The 18,631-nt window shown below is 39.4% G+C and overlaps 1 protein-coding gene across 2 annotated transcripts in view; it reads right to left on the bottom strand.

Annotated features, from left to right (window-relative positions):
* ARHGAP10 (Rho GTPase activating protein 10) overlaps positions 1–18,631 on the bottom strand; it is a 374,232-nt gene that overhangs the window by 254,288 nt on the left and 101,313 nt on the right. For both annotated transcript variants that reach the window (XM_020994057.2, XM_078148947.1), the window contains exons 2-3: positions 17,840–17,935; positions 17,120–17,181 (exon numbers count right to left, since the gene is read on the bottom strand). In XM_020994057.2, the coding sequence (XP_020849716.1) occupies positions 17,120–17,181; positions 17,840–17,935 (158 nt within the window). The remainder of the gene's footprint in view (positions 1–17,119; positions 17,182–17,839; positions 17,936–18,631) is intronic.

Below are 18,631 nucleotides of genomic sequence, written 5' to 3' on the forward strand. Positions count from 1 at the left end.
GGGGCTGCAGGTTCCCCACCCCAGTACTAGGGGACAGGATAATTAAGGGGAAAAAAAGAGAAATAAAAGAGAGTCATTGAAGTAATTATTTTAAAAGTACACAGAACAAAAGCAGGGCCAGAGAGAAAAACAGATAAGGAAGAGTTCTCTCTTTACAATCACAATGCAGAACCTTTCTCTTCTAAGGTCTAATGAATCCCGGGTTGAATGCTTCTAGCAATGGAAGCTCTGAAAGTTATAGTTGAATTCATCACATTTTTTAAAAAGAAAAGAAAGCTGTACATAAGAGACATCTGCAATTTCACATACAATCTGCTTTTTATGTTCTACTAATTTATGCTTTAGTAGCTCAAAACTACATTAAGACTTTTCAGACATCTAGTATATAGACAGAAAACATGGGGTATATTAATTTTTAATTAAAACTTTATATCAACAAACACTGTGATTAAGTGCCGACTATGTGAGCAGCTTGAGAGACTGCACTATGCTGCCTTCTCCTTTGCATCTCCCTTTAGTATGACAGTACCTGGCATACAGCAGGTGGCTGATAAATGCTTATTCATTCATCTATAAAAAGGGAAGAATAGCACTCAATCACAAGAGCTTCACAGGGTTACTGTGAAGGTCAAATGAGGAAAAACATATTCAAAGTGCTAGGTTTACTAAATATTTTGCATACATTAACTCATTCTATCTCAGTAACCAAGTAGCTGAAAGAAAAGTTTCCAAATAGGATTTAAAAGTCTCCTTGACCAAACACATTTTTTAAAAAATATTCAGGAGGGATTTTAATTCAACCACATCAACCCTCATCCTCAGTACAAGGGACTGTGGGGCTAAGCTCCATGTTCTTCATCTGCTAAGCTCCATGTTCTTCATCGCTTTACACATCCATTACTTTCGTATCGTCCTGATCCCCAACGAATGTGTAATCTGAGAGCTAAGAAGAATTCTCACTGATGTCTCCCATGGTTATCATGATAGTTCCCATCATAATCCAGGCTAAAGTCACATTCAAGATAATTATTTATTTTCCAAAGCAGAAAAAGGAATGACAAGGGACAAATTCATCTACCCCAAATGTTCCCTGAATAACAGAGTTGGGTCTCCAGGGTAATAGCCAAAGAAAGGTCAGAACCCAGAAAGTCTCCCTCTGTGATAACAACCACATCAAATGCAGAGAGAGTATGTTCCATGAGAAAGTGTGCTGGATTTGGAATCAGAGGTACTGGAGTTCAAATCTCACATCTGCTACTTACTATCTTCATGCCTCATACAAAGTCTCCTAACCTCCCCAGGCTTTGTTTTCCTCATCCATAAAAATAACAGGGGCAGCTCGGTGGCACAGAGTGCCGGGCCCAGAGTCAGGAGGACCCAAATTCAAATCTGGCCTCAGACACTTACTAGTCTGTGACCCTGGATAAGTCAATTAATCCTATTTGCCTCCGTTTCTTCATCTCTCAAATGAGGAAATGGCAAACCATTCCAGTACCTTTGCCGAGAAAATCCCAAATGGGGTCACAGAGAGGCAGATATGACTGAAATGACTCAACAAAAAAATATAAAAATAAAAAAAATAACAGCCACCTACCTAGCTGTTACCTGAATGGTTACAAATAATAAGAGGGAATAATACTCGTCCCTTATTTTCTCATGGGGCAGCTAAAGCACTGGGTTTGGAACCAGGAAGACTCATCTTCCTGAATTCAAATTTGCCCTCATATGCTTACTAGCTCCGTGACCCTGAGGAAGTCACTTCAGTTTGCCTAATGTCTTCATAGGCAAGATGAGTCAGAGAAGGAAATGGCAAACCACTCCAGTATCTCTGCCAAGAAAACCCCAAATGGGGTCATGGAGAGTTGGACATGACTGAAAAACAACTGAACGTCAACAATTTCCCCATGATTAATATGAAAAGAAACATTGTGAATTTAAGGGAGGATGGAGCCCCTTGGAGGAGAAGGATAAAGAAATTCCACTGTTAGAGTATGTTTAGATTTAACATAATACAGAAGTGCTAATCCATTTTTGCAAAAACAAAATAGACTGGAGTTTAACATCTAAATTTAAGATTTAATAACGTGCCTATTTCCCATAAATATCAGCAAAGAAGTTTTTGATGAAACCTTAGAGAGTGTTAATGTCATCCAATATAAGAAGTGCAAAATTTATTGTAGAATTTGGTCCTAAATATATTTAGTCAATGAATAATACATCTTCTCTCTCTCTCCCCGATTCAGACCATCATCTCATTTAATGGAAAGCCCACTTCTGGTTTTCATTCCAGTGGCCCCAGAATGTGAGGTCTTAGTATATGCTGATCTTCCAATCTGTGACTTGAAAGAATTTATTTGGAGCTGGAAGAAACCTTTGAATCGTTCTTCATTTTACCAGTGAAGAAACGGAGGCCCTCAAAAGTTAAATGGCCTTCCCAAAACTCGAATCTCAAACACCACATCCAGGCTTATTTCCGTTCTACCCTTCTCCCTCTCCAAAAGCAATGGTCATGGTTCATGATCAGGCACCATCTTCTAGTGTCTGGTCTCCCCCTGCCCTGAACTTTGGTTTATGTTCTAACTCTCGGAAAAATGTTATGAAAGGCTACACTAACTCTGACTCTGCCCTAAAGTAATTTTGAAATCAAAATATAATTTAACTAACCAAGTAGAAGTAGTGCTGTACTTCCAACGTGGATCTATCCCAAGACATGAAGCCTGGTCAAGCTTCCCAAAGGGCCTAGATTCCATTCTTGGTAGAAATCTGTCACGAGAACTTTGGGATTTATTCAAGCCCTATGGAGAATAGGGCCATAAACTGTACTCTTAAAGGGTTAGGTCAGACCCTTGAAATTTCCATGGGAAAAAATGTTGGGGGTGAGGGTGAGAAAGCAGGAGACTAGAAAGAGGGATGTTCTCCCCAAAAGGGGAGAAAAAGGTTATCGTGGCATTTTTTTGAAATGCACAGAAGAGAACAGAAGGTTCATAAGGAGAAAGACAAGGACGACTTTGAAAATAACCATTGAATTTATAATATTCTTTTAAAATGTGTGCTATGCACAACAAAGATTTGCATGTACAACCACATATATATATGGGAACACTCATGTTAGATAAATAATGTTTATCAAGTAAAGAACAGAGAGAGAGAGAGAGAGACATATACACACACACACACACACACACACACACACACACACACACACACAGAGACAAGAAAAAAATCCCATAGTTACAGATTAAATTCTATCATGTTCTCAACCTCTTTAAAGCTTTGGAAACATTAAGAATTTTAATACATGACTTCTCAGCTATTTATTATTATCAGACCTACTATTATCATTACTTAGAAGTCTTAACTCCAGACATGAGTTAACAAAACACTCTGTTCACAACAATCCTTTGAAGTAGGTGACTTTTTTTTTAACCAGACTTAAGTTTTTATTGGTCTATACCAGGAACTCCCAATGAGGAAACTCCCTCTATCAATGCAGGTTGGCACCTGCTCTTAAGAGAACAACCTGCAACAAAGAGGTCAAGCCACTTGCTTATAGACACAAAGCCAGTATGCATCAAAAGTAGGACTTGAACCCAGGTCTTCCTGATTCTAAGGCCACTATCCACTATGTTGTAACAAAGTGGATGATATAAGTATTATTTCTCCCTTTTTACAGGGAAGGAGACTGAGCTCAAGACTTTCCCACAGTTATAAAGCTTATATCTGTTGGAATTAAGATTGCATCCTAGTTTTTCAGTCTCCATGTCTATCTAGTATTCTTTCAATTATATCAATCTGATTCTTCAGCTTTAAAATTTAACTATGCGGGGGTGGAGGGGTAGTTCTTCTTTCTATTACATTTTGCTTACTTTCCCAACTTGGATTTCTACTATTAAAAATGAATAACAATTTAAGAGTATGGGGAGAAGAAGGGTTAAATAATTAAATAAATTTACAGTAAAGTGAGAAGTCACTAGAAAGGCAGTTAGGTGGTATGGTGGACGGGTCTGCAGGGAGGACCCAAGTTCAAATCTGAACCTCAAATACTTATTAGCTATGTAACCCTGGAAAAGACATTTATACATGTATCTCCTCAATTTCCTTATTTGTAAAATGGGAGTAATAATGGCGAAATGTAAGGACTGTGAAGGGAAAATGAGATATTATTTGTCAAGTGTTTTAATAGTGCTACATAAATTATATTTATTATATTATATGATGTTGTATTATTATTATTAAAGTATGCATTTCATTTTAGATTAAAAGAAAAATATGAAAATTAGACCCAACTACATATCTATATATAGGAGGTACCCAATAAATCACTATTGACTGAAAAATCTGGTTTCCCAAGCTAAACAATTATAAAAGACAACTTTGCTTTGTCCTAATTATCAAATACACATCTCCAAATCCTTCTGTGGAGGAGCTAGCTGAACAGCGTTTACATGAAGAAATAAGAAAAAGGAGGCAGCCACCTTGTTCTGCTCATCAGTTGTAGATATTATCTCCACTATATCTCCCCATCTCACACACACACACACACGTTGCAAAACTTGTTTTTTGAAAACTGGGTTCCTTCTAAAAATTAGAATTTAGCCCATGGGGGTTCTGATAAATAAATGCTTCACTCTTGCCTACTTTCAATATATCTTTCATAGAGATGTCAGAATAATCTCTCCACCCCAATCAGTCTTTTCTCCATTTAAATATCTTCAGCAGTGCCCTAACACCTACCAAATTAAGTTCTAACTCCTCTCTCTTCTTGGCATTCAAAGGCCTCCCCAATCAAGAGCCATCTGACCTTTCTAGCCTCAGCTCCTATTACTGCCCTCAACATATGCCATGCTCAAGTAAAATTTTACAGCCTGAACACAAAATTAGTCCTCCAGCATCTATATTTTTTTTCCTTTTTTTTTTTCAGGCACGTGTGATCAAGTGACTTGCCCAGGGTGACACAGCTAGTAAGTGTCTGAGTCCAGATTTGAACTCAGGGCTTCCTGACTCGAGGGCCCACGCTCTGTCCACTGCACCATCTAGCTGCCCCCTCTATAGCTTTTTTCATAGGCTTCCCTGACCCCATCCCCCCCAGGTATGCCTGGAATGGCCTCCCTGTCTTCACTTGATGAATTTTAACCAATCCTATCAAGTCCAATTCAAAGGCCACCTCTTTCAAGAAGTGTCCTATCATCTCCCCAATGACTAACAAACTTTTCCCCTGGACCTCATCTTTTGTTTTGTAATTCAAATCCCTTTATTATTTACAACTCTGAAGTACACCTCTTACATGCCCTACTAGACTGTATGTCGCATCTTGGACACTTACCAGCTTCATAATCCTGAGTAAGTCAATTAATATCTAAGAGCTCTTGGCAATTCTCCAGGACCATAAATTGAAAGAAAAAAAAAAGTTGCCATTCTGCACTGGAAGAGGAATTTTCCTCATCTGGGAATTCTCTAAATCAAAGAAATACCAGGTCTACCCCTACACACATATTATATATACATATATATACACATATACACATACATATAGGTGAAGTATATTTATATAGGCACTTCAAGGTTTCTAAGATTCCCTCATAATAACCCAGTTAGGAAGGTAATACAAATATCACTATACATAGTTAGATGACATGGAACAGCACTGGACCTGGAATCAAGAAGACCCAAGTTCAAATCCACCCTCTGATACTTTCTAGCTGTGTTACCCCAGAAAGATCACTTAATCTCCTTCTGCTTCAGTTTCCGTATCTGTAAAGTAGGCTGGAGAAGGAAATGGCAAACTACTCCAGTGTCTTTGCCAAGAAAACTCCAAAAGGGAGCAATTTGGAACTATGCCCAAAGGGTTACAAAAATGTGCACACCCTTTCACCCAGCAATACCACTTCTAGGACTGTATTCCAAAGAGATCATAAAAATGGGAAAAGGACTCACATGTACAAAAATGTTTATAACAGCTCTTTTTGTGGTGGCCAAGAACTGGAAATTAAGGGGATGACCATCAGTTGGAAAATGGCTGAACAAGTTGTGGTATATGAACGTGGTGGAATACTATTGTTCCACAAGAAATGATGAGCAGGTAAAAACCCAGAAAGACGTACGTGAACCGATGCCGAGTGATATGAGTTGTCTTGGATCTTTGTATTGCCGAGAGGAGATGAGCCACAATGTGCCATGACTAACTTTGACAGACTCATTTCCTCTCAGCAATACAAAGATCCAAAGCAACTCCAAAGGACTCATGATGGAAAATGCTGTCCACATCCACAAAAAGAACTATGGAATCTCAATGCAGATCCAAGCACATTATTTGATCTCTCTTTTTTCCTTTTTTTTTGTTTTCTTTTGTTACTTCTTTCTCGTGGTCTCTCCCATTGGTTCTCATTCTTCTTTACAACGTGCCTACTGTGAAAATAGGTTCAATATGAATGTATAAGTAGAGCCTATATCAGATTGCACGCCATTTTGGGGTGGAGGGAGGGTAGAGATGAGGAGAAAATTTGGAACTCAAAATCTCATGGAAGTGAATGTTGAAAACTAAAAATATACATAAATAAATTTTTTTAAAAAAAGAAAAGAAAACTCCAAAAGGGGCCACAAGGAGTCGGGAATGACTGAAAAACAACTCAATAGCAGCCACGTGCCAGACACTGGGCTAGGCACTGGGGGGATTTCAGTGCAGTGAATTCAACAGTCCCGACATCCAATAAGCTTACATTCTAATGGAAAAATAACAATTACCTCTAAAAATGTAAGCATAGAAAGTCAATACATACACACAGACATAAACACAAGGCAGCCTGGCACCAGATACCACTGTCTAAGCATTTATTAAGCACCCACTATGTCCTCAGCAGTGTGCTAAGTACTTAGTACAGCTACATCCCTCTCCATCTCATCCTCAAGTCTTCCACCTCCTATGATCTCATTTCAATCAAGCAGCAAGTATTTATTAAGCTCCTACTCCTCGCCAGACATCGTGTTAGGCATGGGGGGCACAAGGACCACTCCTCCTGTGTCCTCGAGGAGCCTGAAGGTGGAGGGTCAGAAAGGGAGAACAGTGTGTATCCCAAAACTCTTAGCACCATGTAAAGCTTAAAACTGCACTGGAGCTTTTTAGGACACCATGTAGATATATACAGAAAAAGAGATATAGGATAATCCTGGGAAGAAGGCAGTAGCAACTTGGAAAAAAGCAGAAAAAGTTTCACGTAAAAGGTTGCACCTGAATAAACCAGAAATTCTCAGGGATGGAGGTGAACAGGGAATGCATTTTTTATGCATGGGGGACAGTCAGCGAAGAGGTATGGAGAAGGGAAGAGAATCTGTATTTATGAGAAATACTAAGGTCAGCTGGGCTGGACCTCAGGTGCAGCGAAGGAATGTATAATCTATTCAATTTCTTCTACGGTCTTATACTGCATGTCAGCTGGGAGACAAGGAAGATCTCTTCTCCGTCCCACTAGTACAGATAAATCTAACAGATTAGTTAACTTGGAAGGCCCAGAGAAAAAGGCCCTGAGAGAATGAAAAACAGGAAAGGTAAGTTTCAATCCCAGGAAGAAAATTGTGAGTTACTGAAGGGATGACAGAAGTGGGTGAAGGGTCCTTGGAAGAAGCCTAGAGACAACATGAACTGGAAGGGCCACAGGAGGGAGACCCCAGGCAAGAAATTGTCTGTCTGTCCAGTAGGATGTCAGAGGCAAACTTAACCAACTGGTCACCCTACCAAGTTGACAGTAACAATGATCTCCATGGGGTTTTAGATAGGTGATTTTTTTTTCTTTTTCCCCAATTTATTTATTTATTTTTAGTTTTCAACATTCACTTTTATAAGATTTTTAATTTTAAATGTTTTCCCCTCCCTCTCCTCTCCCCACTCCAAGACAGCATGCAATCTGATATAAGCTATACATGTACAATCATATTAAACACATTTCCATATTAGTTATGTCGCGAAAGAAGAATCAGAACAAAAGGGAAAAACCACAAGACACAAAAAACAAAAACAAAAACAGGGGGAGAAAATAGTATAGTTCAATCTGCATTCAGACTCCATAGTTCTTTCTCTGGATGTGGATAGCATTTTCCATCATGAGTCTTTTAGAATTGTCTTAAATCACTGCACTGCCGAGAAGAGCTAGGTCTAATAAAGTAAGCCATCACACAATGTTGCTGCTACTGTGCACAAGGTACTCCTGGTTTTGCTAAGTCTTTCCAGGTTCTTCTGAAATCCACCTGCTCATCATTTCTTATAGCACAACCGTATTCCATTACATTCATCTACCACAACTTGTTCAGCCATTCCCCAAATGATGGGCATTCCTTCAATTTCCAATTCTTGATCATCACAAAAACAGCTGCTGTAAATGTTTTTGTGGGTCTATTTCCCTTTTTCATTATCTCTTTGGGATACAGACCTAGTTGTAATATTGCTGGGTAAAAGGGTACGCACACTTTTATAGCCCTTTGGGCACTGTTCCAAATGTGGAAGATTAAACAGTTACAAAAACATTACACCCCTCCAAAAAAAAAAAAAAAGAAAAACAGTACCTGAATTTTTAATAGAAAAACTATTTTATCACAATTCAAGTGTCAGTTCAAGGAAGGAAAGGTCTCCATTAATGACTGGTGGACATTAAAGTCAGTAACAACTCAATATAAAATATGAAAAACTGCTGGAAAAAATGCAACATGGCTCCTCATTGCCAAAAACAAACAAACAAGCAAACCAAAACTACTCTAATTTGTTTTGAAGGAAACAACAAGAGGCAGAATTGAGGAGGAAGAGCACTCCAGTCATGGGAGACACTCAGTGCAAAGGCTAAAAGATGAAGTATCCTGGGTAAGGTTCATAGATCTTTTATTGGCTATACAGGGAACATAGTCACCAGTTACAATACTGGTGAAAATATGTCTTGTGGGGCAGCTAGGTGGTGCAGTGGATAGAGCACCAGCCCTGAAGTCAGGAGGACCTGAGTTCAAATTTGGCCTCAGGCCAAACACTTGACACTTACTAGCTGTGTGGCCTTGGGGCAAGTCACTTAACCCCAATGGCCTAAAAAAGAACAACAAAAAAAAAGAAAATGTCTTGTGTTCCAACTAACTTGGAGGATTTTTCAAATTTAATTTGTCTTCTCTCCATCTCATTTCCCCCAACAACCACATTCTGCTAACAAACATTCAAAGTCAAGCAAAACACATCTCTAATTGGTCATGTCCATATACATATATATCACATATGTGTGTATATGTATGTATATGTACATACATACACACATACTTATATATGTGTATATTTTATATAAATCACATAATTTATATTATACAAATTATATAATAATATATTAAATATATAAATTCTGCACCCTGAGTCAATCACTTCTCTGTTAAAAGATGAGCAGTGTGTCTTATCACCAGTCCTCAGTAATCATGGCAGGGTATTGTATTGATCAGTGTTCTTAACCTGTTCAAAAGCTGGCTGTCTTTAAATTGTTGTTGTACGTACTCTGTTTTCCTGGTTCTGCTCACCTCACTCAATTTTTTACATGGCTTTTCAGGTTTCTCTGAAACCATTCCTTTCATCATTTCTTCTGCACAATAGTGCAGACGTGACATTGACATACCATTTCCCAACTGATGAATATCTTCTTAAAATCCAGTTCCTTGCAACTACAAAAAGAACTGGCATAATTATTTTTAAGCATATAAGTCCTTTCTCTCTTCCTTTGATATTTTTAGTAACCCTAGTGGTTACTACACTACTAAAAATAACACATTAACTAACTACTAGACAGAAACTAAACCAATTACTTTTGGTAACATGCAGAGTTTTAGTACCTTTGAGGGAGTAATTAGAAATTACTTTCCAGGATGGATGGACAAATTCATCCACCTTAGTGTGTTAACATGCCCATTTGCTAGTGGACCCTCTAATGTTTTGCTTGTAATAAAAGTTTTGATTTTATTTTATTTTCTCTTAAGGATGAGAGGTTGGAGGAAAAAAATGTTTCTTACTTGAAGAAAAAACAATTGAAAAACAGATCTGTTGAAGAAGCAGGGGCGTACCTGCATAGTGCAACAGTGAGCCTGCTGGATAGGAAGTCAGAGTCTTGAGCCATATTTGACCTTCGCTTCTCTTCTCTCTAGGATTCAGTCTCCTCCTCTGTATTAGGAAGGGTTGGATTAGATGACCCTCTAAAGGCCTTTCCAGACTACAATCATATGATCCATCCAAAAGTGATGCTTTCATTCAATTCTATGTAGGCTCACACATATGCTTTACACATTACAGAAATTCACACTTGTGGGAAAAGTAAACCATAGGGTATGATCCTTTAACATAACTGGAGACTTAAATCTGACAGACACTAAATGAAATTACAGGCACAAACAGAGCCCTACGCAAGTAGATTTAATAAACAATCAAGACCTCATAAACACAAGCCCCTTTAGAAAGAACTAAAACCTTTCAAGGATTAAAAGAAATTTCTACCTTGTAATTAACCAAGAGTCACCGATGAATTTAAAGGCACAAGAAATTTCAAAGGCTATTTCTTAAAGTTGAAGAAAGTCAGCCATAAAGTAACCATTACACATGGTGACCAGAGCACCAGCCAAGAATAAACGTTTCCTCTCACGTACTAGCTATATGTGACCCTTGGCAAATCAGTTGCTAATATCTTCATCTGTGAAACTACAATAATAACATTATACGTTGTATTATATTACATATTTTATTATTATAATATCTCACAGATGAGAGAATATGTGTAAAGTGCTTAGCACATGGTAAGTACTACATAAATGCTATTGTTGTCATTATTATATTATTATTATTATTATTCAGAGTTGTTCTGAAGAGCCAAGGAGTTAATGTAAATAAAACACTCTGCAAACCTTAAAGCATTATATACACATGTGCTACTATTTTGGACTACCCTAGTCATCTTTCATCATCTTAAATAACAGTATAAAATTCCAAAATGTACAAATGAACTTTTAAAGTTGGCTTTCATTTTTAAAATAAATGTCTTTTAACATTCCAGAAGTAGGAGAGGTGTTTGGGGGTGGGGAGAGACAAAAAAAAATAAAGATTTTTAAAACTCTGGAAAATTTGACAATCATTGCCCTTTAGAGGAAGCTAAACAGGCACTGGGCCTGGAATCATGAAGACCCAAATTCAAATTCAGCCTCAAACACCTACTAGCTGTGTGGCCCTGGGAAAGTCTCTTAACTTCTGCCTCATTTTTCTCATCTGTAAAATGGGGATAACAGCAGCTCCCTCTCAGAGTTGTTGTGAGGATCAAATGAGATATCATAAAGTGCTATTTAGATATTAGCATTACTAGCTGTATAAACCTGGGCAAAGTCACTTATCTGTCTGCCTCAGTTTCTCCATCTGTAAAATACAGATTGTAATAGCACCTACCTCACCAAATGAGAAATTTGTAAAAGTCCTTAGTACAGTGCCTAGCACATAGTAGGCACTGTAATGCTTACTTCCTACATCACTTTAGACAAGTCACTTAGCACCTCTGTAGGCCTCAGTTTCCTCAGCTGTAAAATAAAAGGATTGAACCAGATGGTCTCCGAGGTCCTTCCCAGCTCTAGACCTATGATCTTTATAGAAACAGAGACACTAATCCACACATAAGGACCCATGTGAAGGCAGCCTGTTGAGTTATCTTTAAAATGTATTAATATCATCTGTTTCATTGTATTTTTACTCATTTTGTAAAATATTTCCCAAAAGCATCTTAATCAGGGTCAGCACTGAGGAGCGTTGTCACGTGACCTATGTGTGGTTGACACCTTTCTCACAGCAACCATTTTTGAAGATTTTATCCCTTCCAAGCAATGAGCATTTATTAGTTCTTATGATGCACCAGGCACTACATAATACAGTATTGGGAATATTAAAAAAAAAATTAATCCCTGCCCTCAAAGAGCTTACATTGTAATTGGAGGACAGGACACATACATTAACAGGAATATACAAGATACATATAGAAAACATAATCTGGGATAGTCCTCTTTCCAGAGCTAGCCCCGCTGCTTTTGCATGAATAAAGCTCCCAAAGGTTATAGGAAAAAAAGGAAAAAAAAGGAAAAAAGGAAAAAGAAAAAGAAAAAGAGAAAAAAGGAAAAAAAGAAAAAGAAAAAAAAGAAAAAGGGAAGGGAAGGGAAGGGGAGGGGAGGGGAGGGGAGGGGAGGGAAGGGAAAGAAAAAATAAGCTAATCTTGGAGGAGGTGGGGGAACCTGTAAGGCCTAGCTTGTTTTGGAGTTATTTTTAACATCTGCATCCCTACATCTAAGCCTAGCATCTTACTCAGAGCAAGTTATCAAAGCAACACTTGCTTAACTACTGAGGAGCTATGGGTCATCCAGTAAACATTTGTTAAGCACCTACTATGTGACAGTCACTATATTATGCACTGGGAATAAATAGAAAGGCCCTGCCTTCAAGAAGCTCACAGTCTAATGGGGAAGAGAACCTGTAAACAAGATAGATACAGAAAAACAGCCTAAAAATAGAGCCCCCCAAAATAGTCTAAATTAACAGAGGGAAGGCATTAGCATTGAGGGGAATCAGGAAGAATGTTTTACAGAAGATGGGATTTCACCCGGGGTTTGAATGAAGCCAGAGAGACCAGGAGACAGAGATAAGAAAAGAGAATTCCAGGTTCAGGGGTGCAGCCAGCAAAAACGGCAAGGGGCTGCATACTGTGTGGATTCCCTAGGATGTTTAATACTGGCAAATATTAATCAATTAATTATATTAAGTGAAGGCCAAGGGCGACCTTGATACTGGGTTTGGAGAAGGGAAAGAATTTCTGGAAAATCGAGAGAATACATTCTTCAAAGGATATCACGAAGCCTGAACCTTATGTTAGAAAAGGGGCAGCCAGTACCCAGTCCTCAGGTGGCTGCTTCTATATCCTGGTTATGGAGGGATTTGGGGGAGGTGAGGAAAAGAGGGTAAGATGGAGGGAAGGATAGTGCATGCAGAAACATGAGCAGTTCAAGTCTATTTCTCTCTTCTGACATTTTTTTTTCCTGTTTGCTGCCTTCCCCCCACCCCCAAATAAATGCCTAGGAATTCCCAGCTTCCTGATTCCCAGGCAAGCATTGCTATTTGCCTTATCCCAGAAATAGCTCATCAAAAACTTGCAAAAATCTTTTCAGCAAGGAAAAAAGCAGCCTTAGGAAAGGGGGTAGAGGAATACCCAATGAAGGGCTTTTAAAATAGCATGCGAATCACCAGAGCACTATTTTGGAAGTCCTTACATTCTTGGACTGTTGCCCAAGTTCAAAAGTACAGTATGTACTCTTGTATGACTAACCTCACTCACTACTTCCCTTCGATGCAATCGGGCAAAGACATGGAGATGGGAGATTTGGGACTTTCATATAATGGGCATTTCTTTTGTCTGCCTTGCATTTATTTTCGCTTTCTTCTGCATATAGTTATATACGTCCATGTTGTCTCCGCTAAGAGAATGTGAGCTCCTGGAGAGGAGAGCTGTTTCCCTTCCCTTGTACTTTTATCTCAAGAACCAAGGCACAGATGCTTCATCAATGCTTGTTGGTTGACACTTATGTTATATGGTATTTCGCATACTCCTCTGGTGCTGCATCGTCCTATCAAAAGTTGATAATTGATCTCAGCTGTGGGGAGCATATGGTCTGATCAGCATTAATTAAATGCTGATGATTTGCAGAAACAAACAATGGAAATTTAGTGGCAAGTAGTAGAAACAGAGAAATAAGCTTGGTCTCGGATTTTAATGTTATCATGGTGACTGGGAGGTAGGGATGAAGCAACCTTCATAAGACAGTAGTTTTTCTTGACAAATGCCACTAAAAGCAAATTTCATGAGAAGAATTATCACTGAACTGCCTTTTATCCTCTTGGACTTCTGCAGCCTTTGAGTTGACCATTCCCTTCTTCTGGACCCTCTTATCCCTTGACCTTCATGCTATAATTCTCTCATCTTCCAAGTCCTCCCTGTCTAAACATCTTTTGCTGGAGAATCCTTAAAAGCACAGATAGTGAGGTGGATGGACAGCTGGATCTAGAGTTAGCAAAAGCCGAGTTAGAATTTAACCTTAGACACTTTCCAAACACATGACTGTCACAAATCTCCCATCTCTGTGTTTTTGAACGTTTTCCCCACCATTCCTAGAATGCCCTCCCTCCTCACCTCCACCTACTAGAATCCCTATGAAAACTCAGTTTAAGCATCACCTTCTACATGAAGTCTTTCCTGATTTCCTCTCCCTCCTTCAGCTACTAGGGCCTTCACACACACACGCACACACGCATGCACATGCACTCTGCGTGTGTATGAACTAATCCTGACTTGTCTGGAATGGATGCTTCAGGTACAAGTGGGCCTGGATAACTTTTGAGGTCTTTTTGGACTCTATCACTACGAGCCCCACATAGGCTGTGCCACCCCTCTCTAGAAGCTCGCAACATTGCATAGGCACCATTTTCCAACGCATCATACCATTTCTGCAGCTAAATCCCTGAACTTCTCACCCAGATGTCTCAAAGTCAGCAAACCAGGCCAGCAACCTTCTCAGCCAAAATGTAAATAGGTACATAAGCTAACTCCATCCATCTGGCCATATCAGATAGACCAGAAGTAACCCTACAGGCTTGTTCTTCCCATTCTGATTTCTTAACCTAATGAATTCACTTCAAGAAACATAAAAGTAAAAGACAGGTAAAGACAGCAACAGAACAGTACTTCTGCACAGCCAAAGAGCCCATGATTTCGCAGTCTGATGGACAAACATTTTTCACGTATCCAAGTTTCTAAGAAAGGAGCTGGAGATTAACTAAGAAGACACACATTAACTAATAAAATACACACGCACTAACTGGAACTCTACATTTCATTCTGATTCCTAATCATTCGCTTTCACCAACCCAAAAAGCAGTAATAACATACTGGTCTCTTCTCTACTCTCTCCCCAACCACACCCTACTTCAGGCTGCAATCTCTCACCAGAGAGATTAGAAGACCCTCTTAATTGGTTCCCTTGCCTTAATACTCTCCCTATTCCTCCACATGGTTGCCAACATTATTTTCCTAAAATACAGGTCTAACCACTTCATTCCTCAGATCAGTAACTCCATATACAGTTTAAAAAAAAAAAGCAAAACTGTTTGAAATGTAAAGCCCAATCTAGCTCTAAATAATCTTGTCTAAGTTAGATATTACTCCCCTCTCATGCATTCTTCAGTCCAGTCAAACTGGTCTTTCTACTGTTCTTCACCACTGATGATCCCTCTCCAGCCTCTAGGCCTTTGGCCAAGCTGCCCCTCTGGCCTGGCATGCCCTTCCTCATCATCATCTCCACCTCTCAGAATCCCTTGTTTCCTTAAAAGCCCATCTCAAACACCTTCTATATGAAGCCTCTTCTGATCCCTTCCCTCCCCCAAAAATTATGTTGAACATATTTTAAGAGGCTACAGAGCTTATCCTGCAGCACGGAAGACGAGCATCCAAGTCCCATATCTGACACACACTGTCTGTGTGACCCTAGGCATATCCACTTACTTAATCTCTAAATGCCACAAGCAGCTCACTAAGACGATACACTACAGAAGCGCCAACCTGCATTAGTAGAGAGAGCTTCCCCACCAAGAATTCCCTATGCCAAGGAAATTCACAGGTCCAATCCATATCCCTGTCCCTATAATTATATGTGCACATGCTGCTTCTCCAAACAGAATGTAAGATCCTTGAGGGCAGGCGCTCCCATTTTTGTCTTTTGCATCCCCAACACTTACAGAGTACCTGGAAAATAGTAGAGGTTGCTGATTAATTAAAAAAAGGCAAAACAATCTTGTAATAGAGCCAAATACATAAGGATTCACCAAGGATATCTGCCACCTATTCCTTTGGAAACTCAGGATCGTAAGGTCATTGAGTTAAGGTAAAAACTAGCCCAGAAATGTGGAACAACTTGCCCGAGATTAAAGAGGTCGTGAATGGTAGAGCCAGGACTTGAATGCAGGCCCTGTGACTCCAAATCCAGTGTTCTTTTGTGTTGTTGTTATTCAGTCTTCGTGACCCATTTGGGATTTTCTTGTCAAAAATAGTGGAGTGGTTTGCCATTTCCTTCTCCAATTCATTTTACAGATGAGGAAACTGAGGCAAACAGGGTTAAGAGACTTGCCCAAGGTCACACAGCTACTAAGTATCTGAGGCTAGATTGGAACTCAGGTCTTCCTGACTCCAAGCCTATCATTCTATCCACTGAACCAGAAGTGTTCTTTGAACTGCTTCAAAGAAGTCTTTTTTTCCCCCCATCAGTCTTCTACCACATAAATCCCTTGTCTATCTCTGCCTCAGTGCCAAAGAACAAAACCGCCTATTACAGCATCATTGCCACCTATAGTCTTTGCAAGGGCATTTATCTCTCCTTTTCTCTCTCTCTCTCTCTCTCTCTCTCTCTCTCTCTCTCTCTCTCTCTCTCTCTCTCTCTCTCTCTCTCTCTCTCTCTCTCTCTCCCTCTCCCTCTCCCTCTCCCTCTCTCCCTCTCTCCCTCTCCCTCTCTCTCTCTCTCTCTCTCTCTCTCTCTCTCTCTCACACACACACACACACACACACACACACACACACACACACACACACACACCCCGTTCCCTTTATAATTACTTCTCATAATAAACCATATTGTAAACCTTGAATTGCTACATAAATGTAAGTTAAGGTGATTCTATTAGAACAGGATGAAAACATACAACTCCTCTGCCACAGGAAGAAGGAAAGACAGATGCAAAAAATCTTCATTGTTCTGCGTCACATCTCAGCAACAGCTTTGACTATCACTGATAAGACACAGATGGACCTCACAAAACACCTTGATTTTACAGGTGACAACTCAGAGCCCCAGAAAGGGTGATGAGACCAAAGTCACACAGCAAGTCATTCCTGGCAAACCTCCAAAACCAGAACCTAGATCTCTCTTGTCTTCCCTACTACCTAGGTATACTGCCTCTATGATAAAAAGGGGCACACTATCTATTAAAACTATCGAGAAACCCAAATCTCCAACATTGAGCATGCTGACTGATCACTCCCCATCTCCAACTCACCATGATTTCTCTCTGTTCTTCCAAATTCCTTAAAAAATTTGAAAACTCGCGGAGTGAAGCATCTGCAAAAGGAAAGAGAAGTGGACAGTTTAATTATGAAAGGAAAACAAGGACTTAATATTTGCAAGCAAAACTTAACATCAATACGATCAATTAAACTTATTTTGTAACTTTATTCCAGACCTTGGACCTGTGATTTCATTGGTATTGGGACTTCTCATAAGGAGAACACCTCCCACCAATACAGATAGAGATGTACTCTAAAATTCAGTAGTCTTAGAGAGCTGCTAAGGGCCCACGATCTGCTCAGAGTCATCAAGCCATCACAGGTCAGAGAAAGGACTGGAACCGTGGTCTTCCTGATTCCACTCTCCAGACACTATACAACAGTAACTTCTCACTTTGCAACTATTCACAATTAAATAATGAAACTGATACCATAAAACAGCCCAAACTCTATTTTACTTTGTTTCCTTAAGGATTCTTACTCATATTTCCTGTCATGTGTTTGTTGTTCACATGAGTGACATATCTTCCAATCCTGCTTCTCTTCCATTCGACATTATCTAAACCAGCTTTTTCTATATTTCCCTATATTCCTTATACTTCTCAATTTTAATTGCATAATAGTGTTCCACTGCATTAATCAAAGATCAATTAATCATATATACCATTAACACCAATACACAATTTAACCTTTCCCCTATTGTTCTTACATACCTATACATCGCTCATCATCAGTCTCAGCATCACCAATGAACTCAAATTTGAAGTCTCTTAGTGAATGGGCAAACTTCCTCTGGGCCAAAGACAGACCTAAAAGAAGAAAAAAATCATGACTTATACTCAATTCAAATCCCGGTCTTTAGCAAATTTATTCTACCAGAGACATGGAGCACCACTGAGACCTTCCACATAGAGAAAAGTCAGTCCACACATGTTTATTAAGCATTTGCTATGTACCAGAAAGTGTGCTTAAGAAAACATAATCCATCTGCTTCACAAAGAACAAACCTGTCTCCTATGGAAAATATCTTGTAAGTAATCACCTAGCACTCTCCTGAGTCAGTCCTTTAAAATCAGGCATGAAGGTCAGGAGTGAAGAGATGCCAAAGTGAGATTCTATTATGTGTTCCATCCAATCCCATGAAAACCAAGAAAGAGTCTGAGTTGTTGTGTGTACACAACACCACACACACACACACACACACACACACACACACACACACACACACATACACACACACACACCCCTCCATTATTGGAGACAGAAAATGCTCCAAGTCAGCCAACCAGAGCACTTTACTTCATAACCCTTTAATCAATGCAAAGTAGCCTTGGGTTTTCAACAATGGTAGCCCGCCAGTCAGGGCCAGCTAGGTGGTGAAATGGGTAGAACACATGGCCTGGAGTCAGCAAGCCTCCTCTTGCTGAGTTCAAATCCAGACTCAGACACTTACTACCCATGTGACCCTGGGTAAGTCACTTCACCCTGTTTGCCTCAGTTTCCTC

This window comes from Phascolarctos cinereus, unplaced genomic scaffold, assembly GCF_003287225.1.
Source record: "Phascolarctos cinereus isolate Bilbo 61053 unplaced genomic scaffold, phaCin_HiC Scaffold_9;HRSCAF=440, whole genome shotgun sequence".
NCBI lineage: Eukaryota > Metazoa > Chordata > Mammalia > Diprotodontia > Phascolarctidae > Phascolarctos > Phascolarctos cinereus.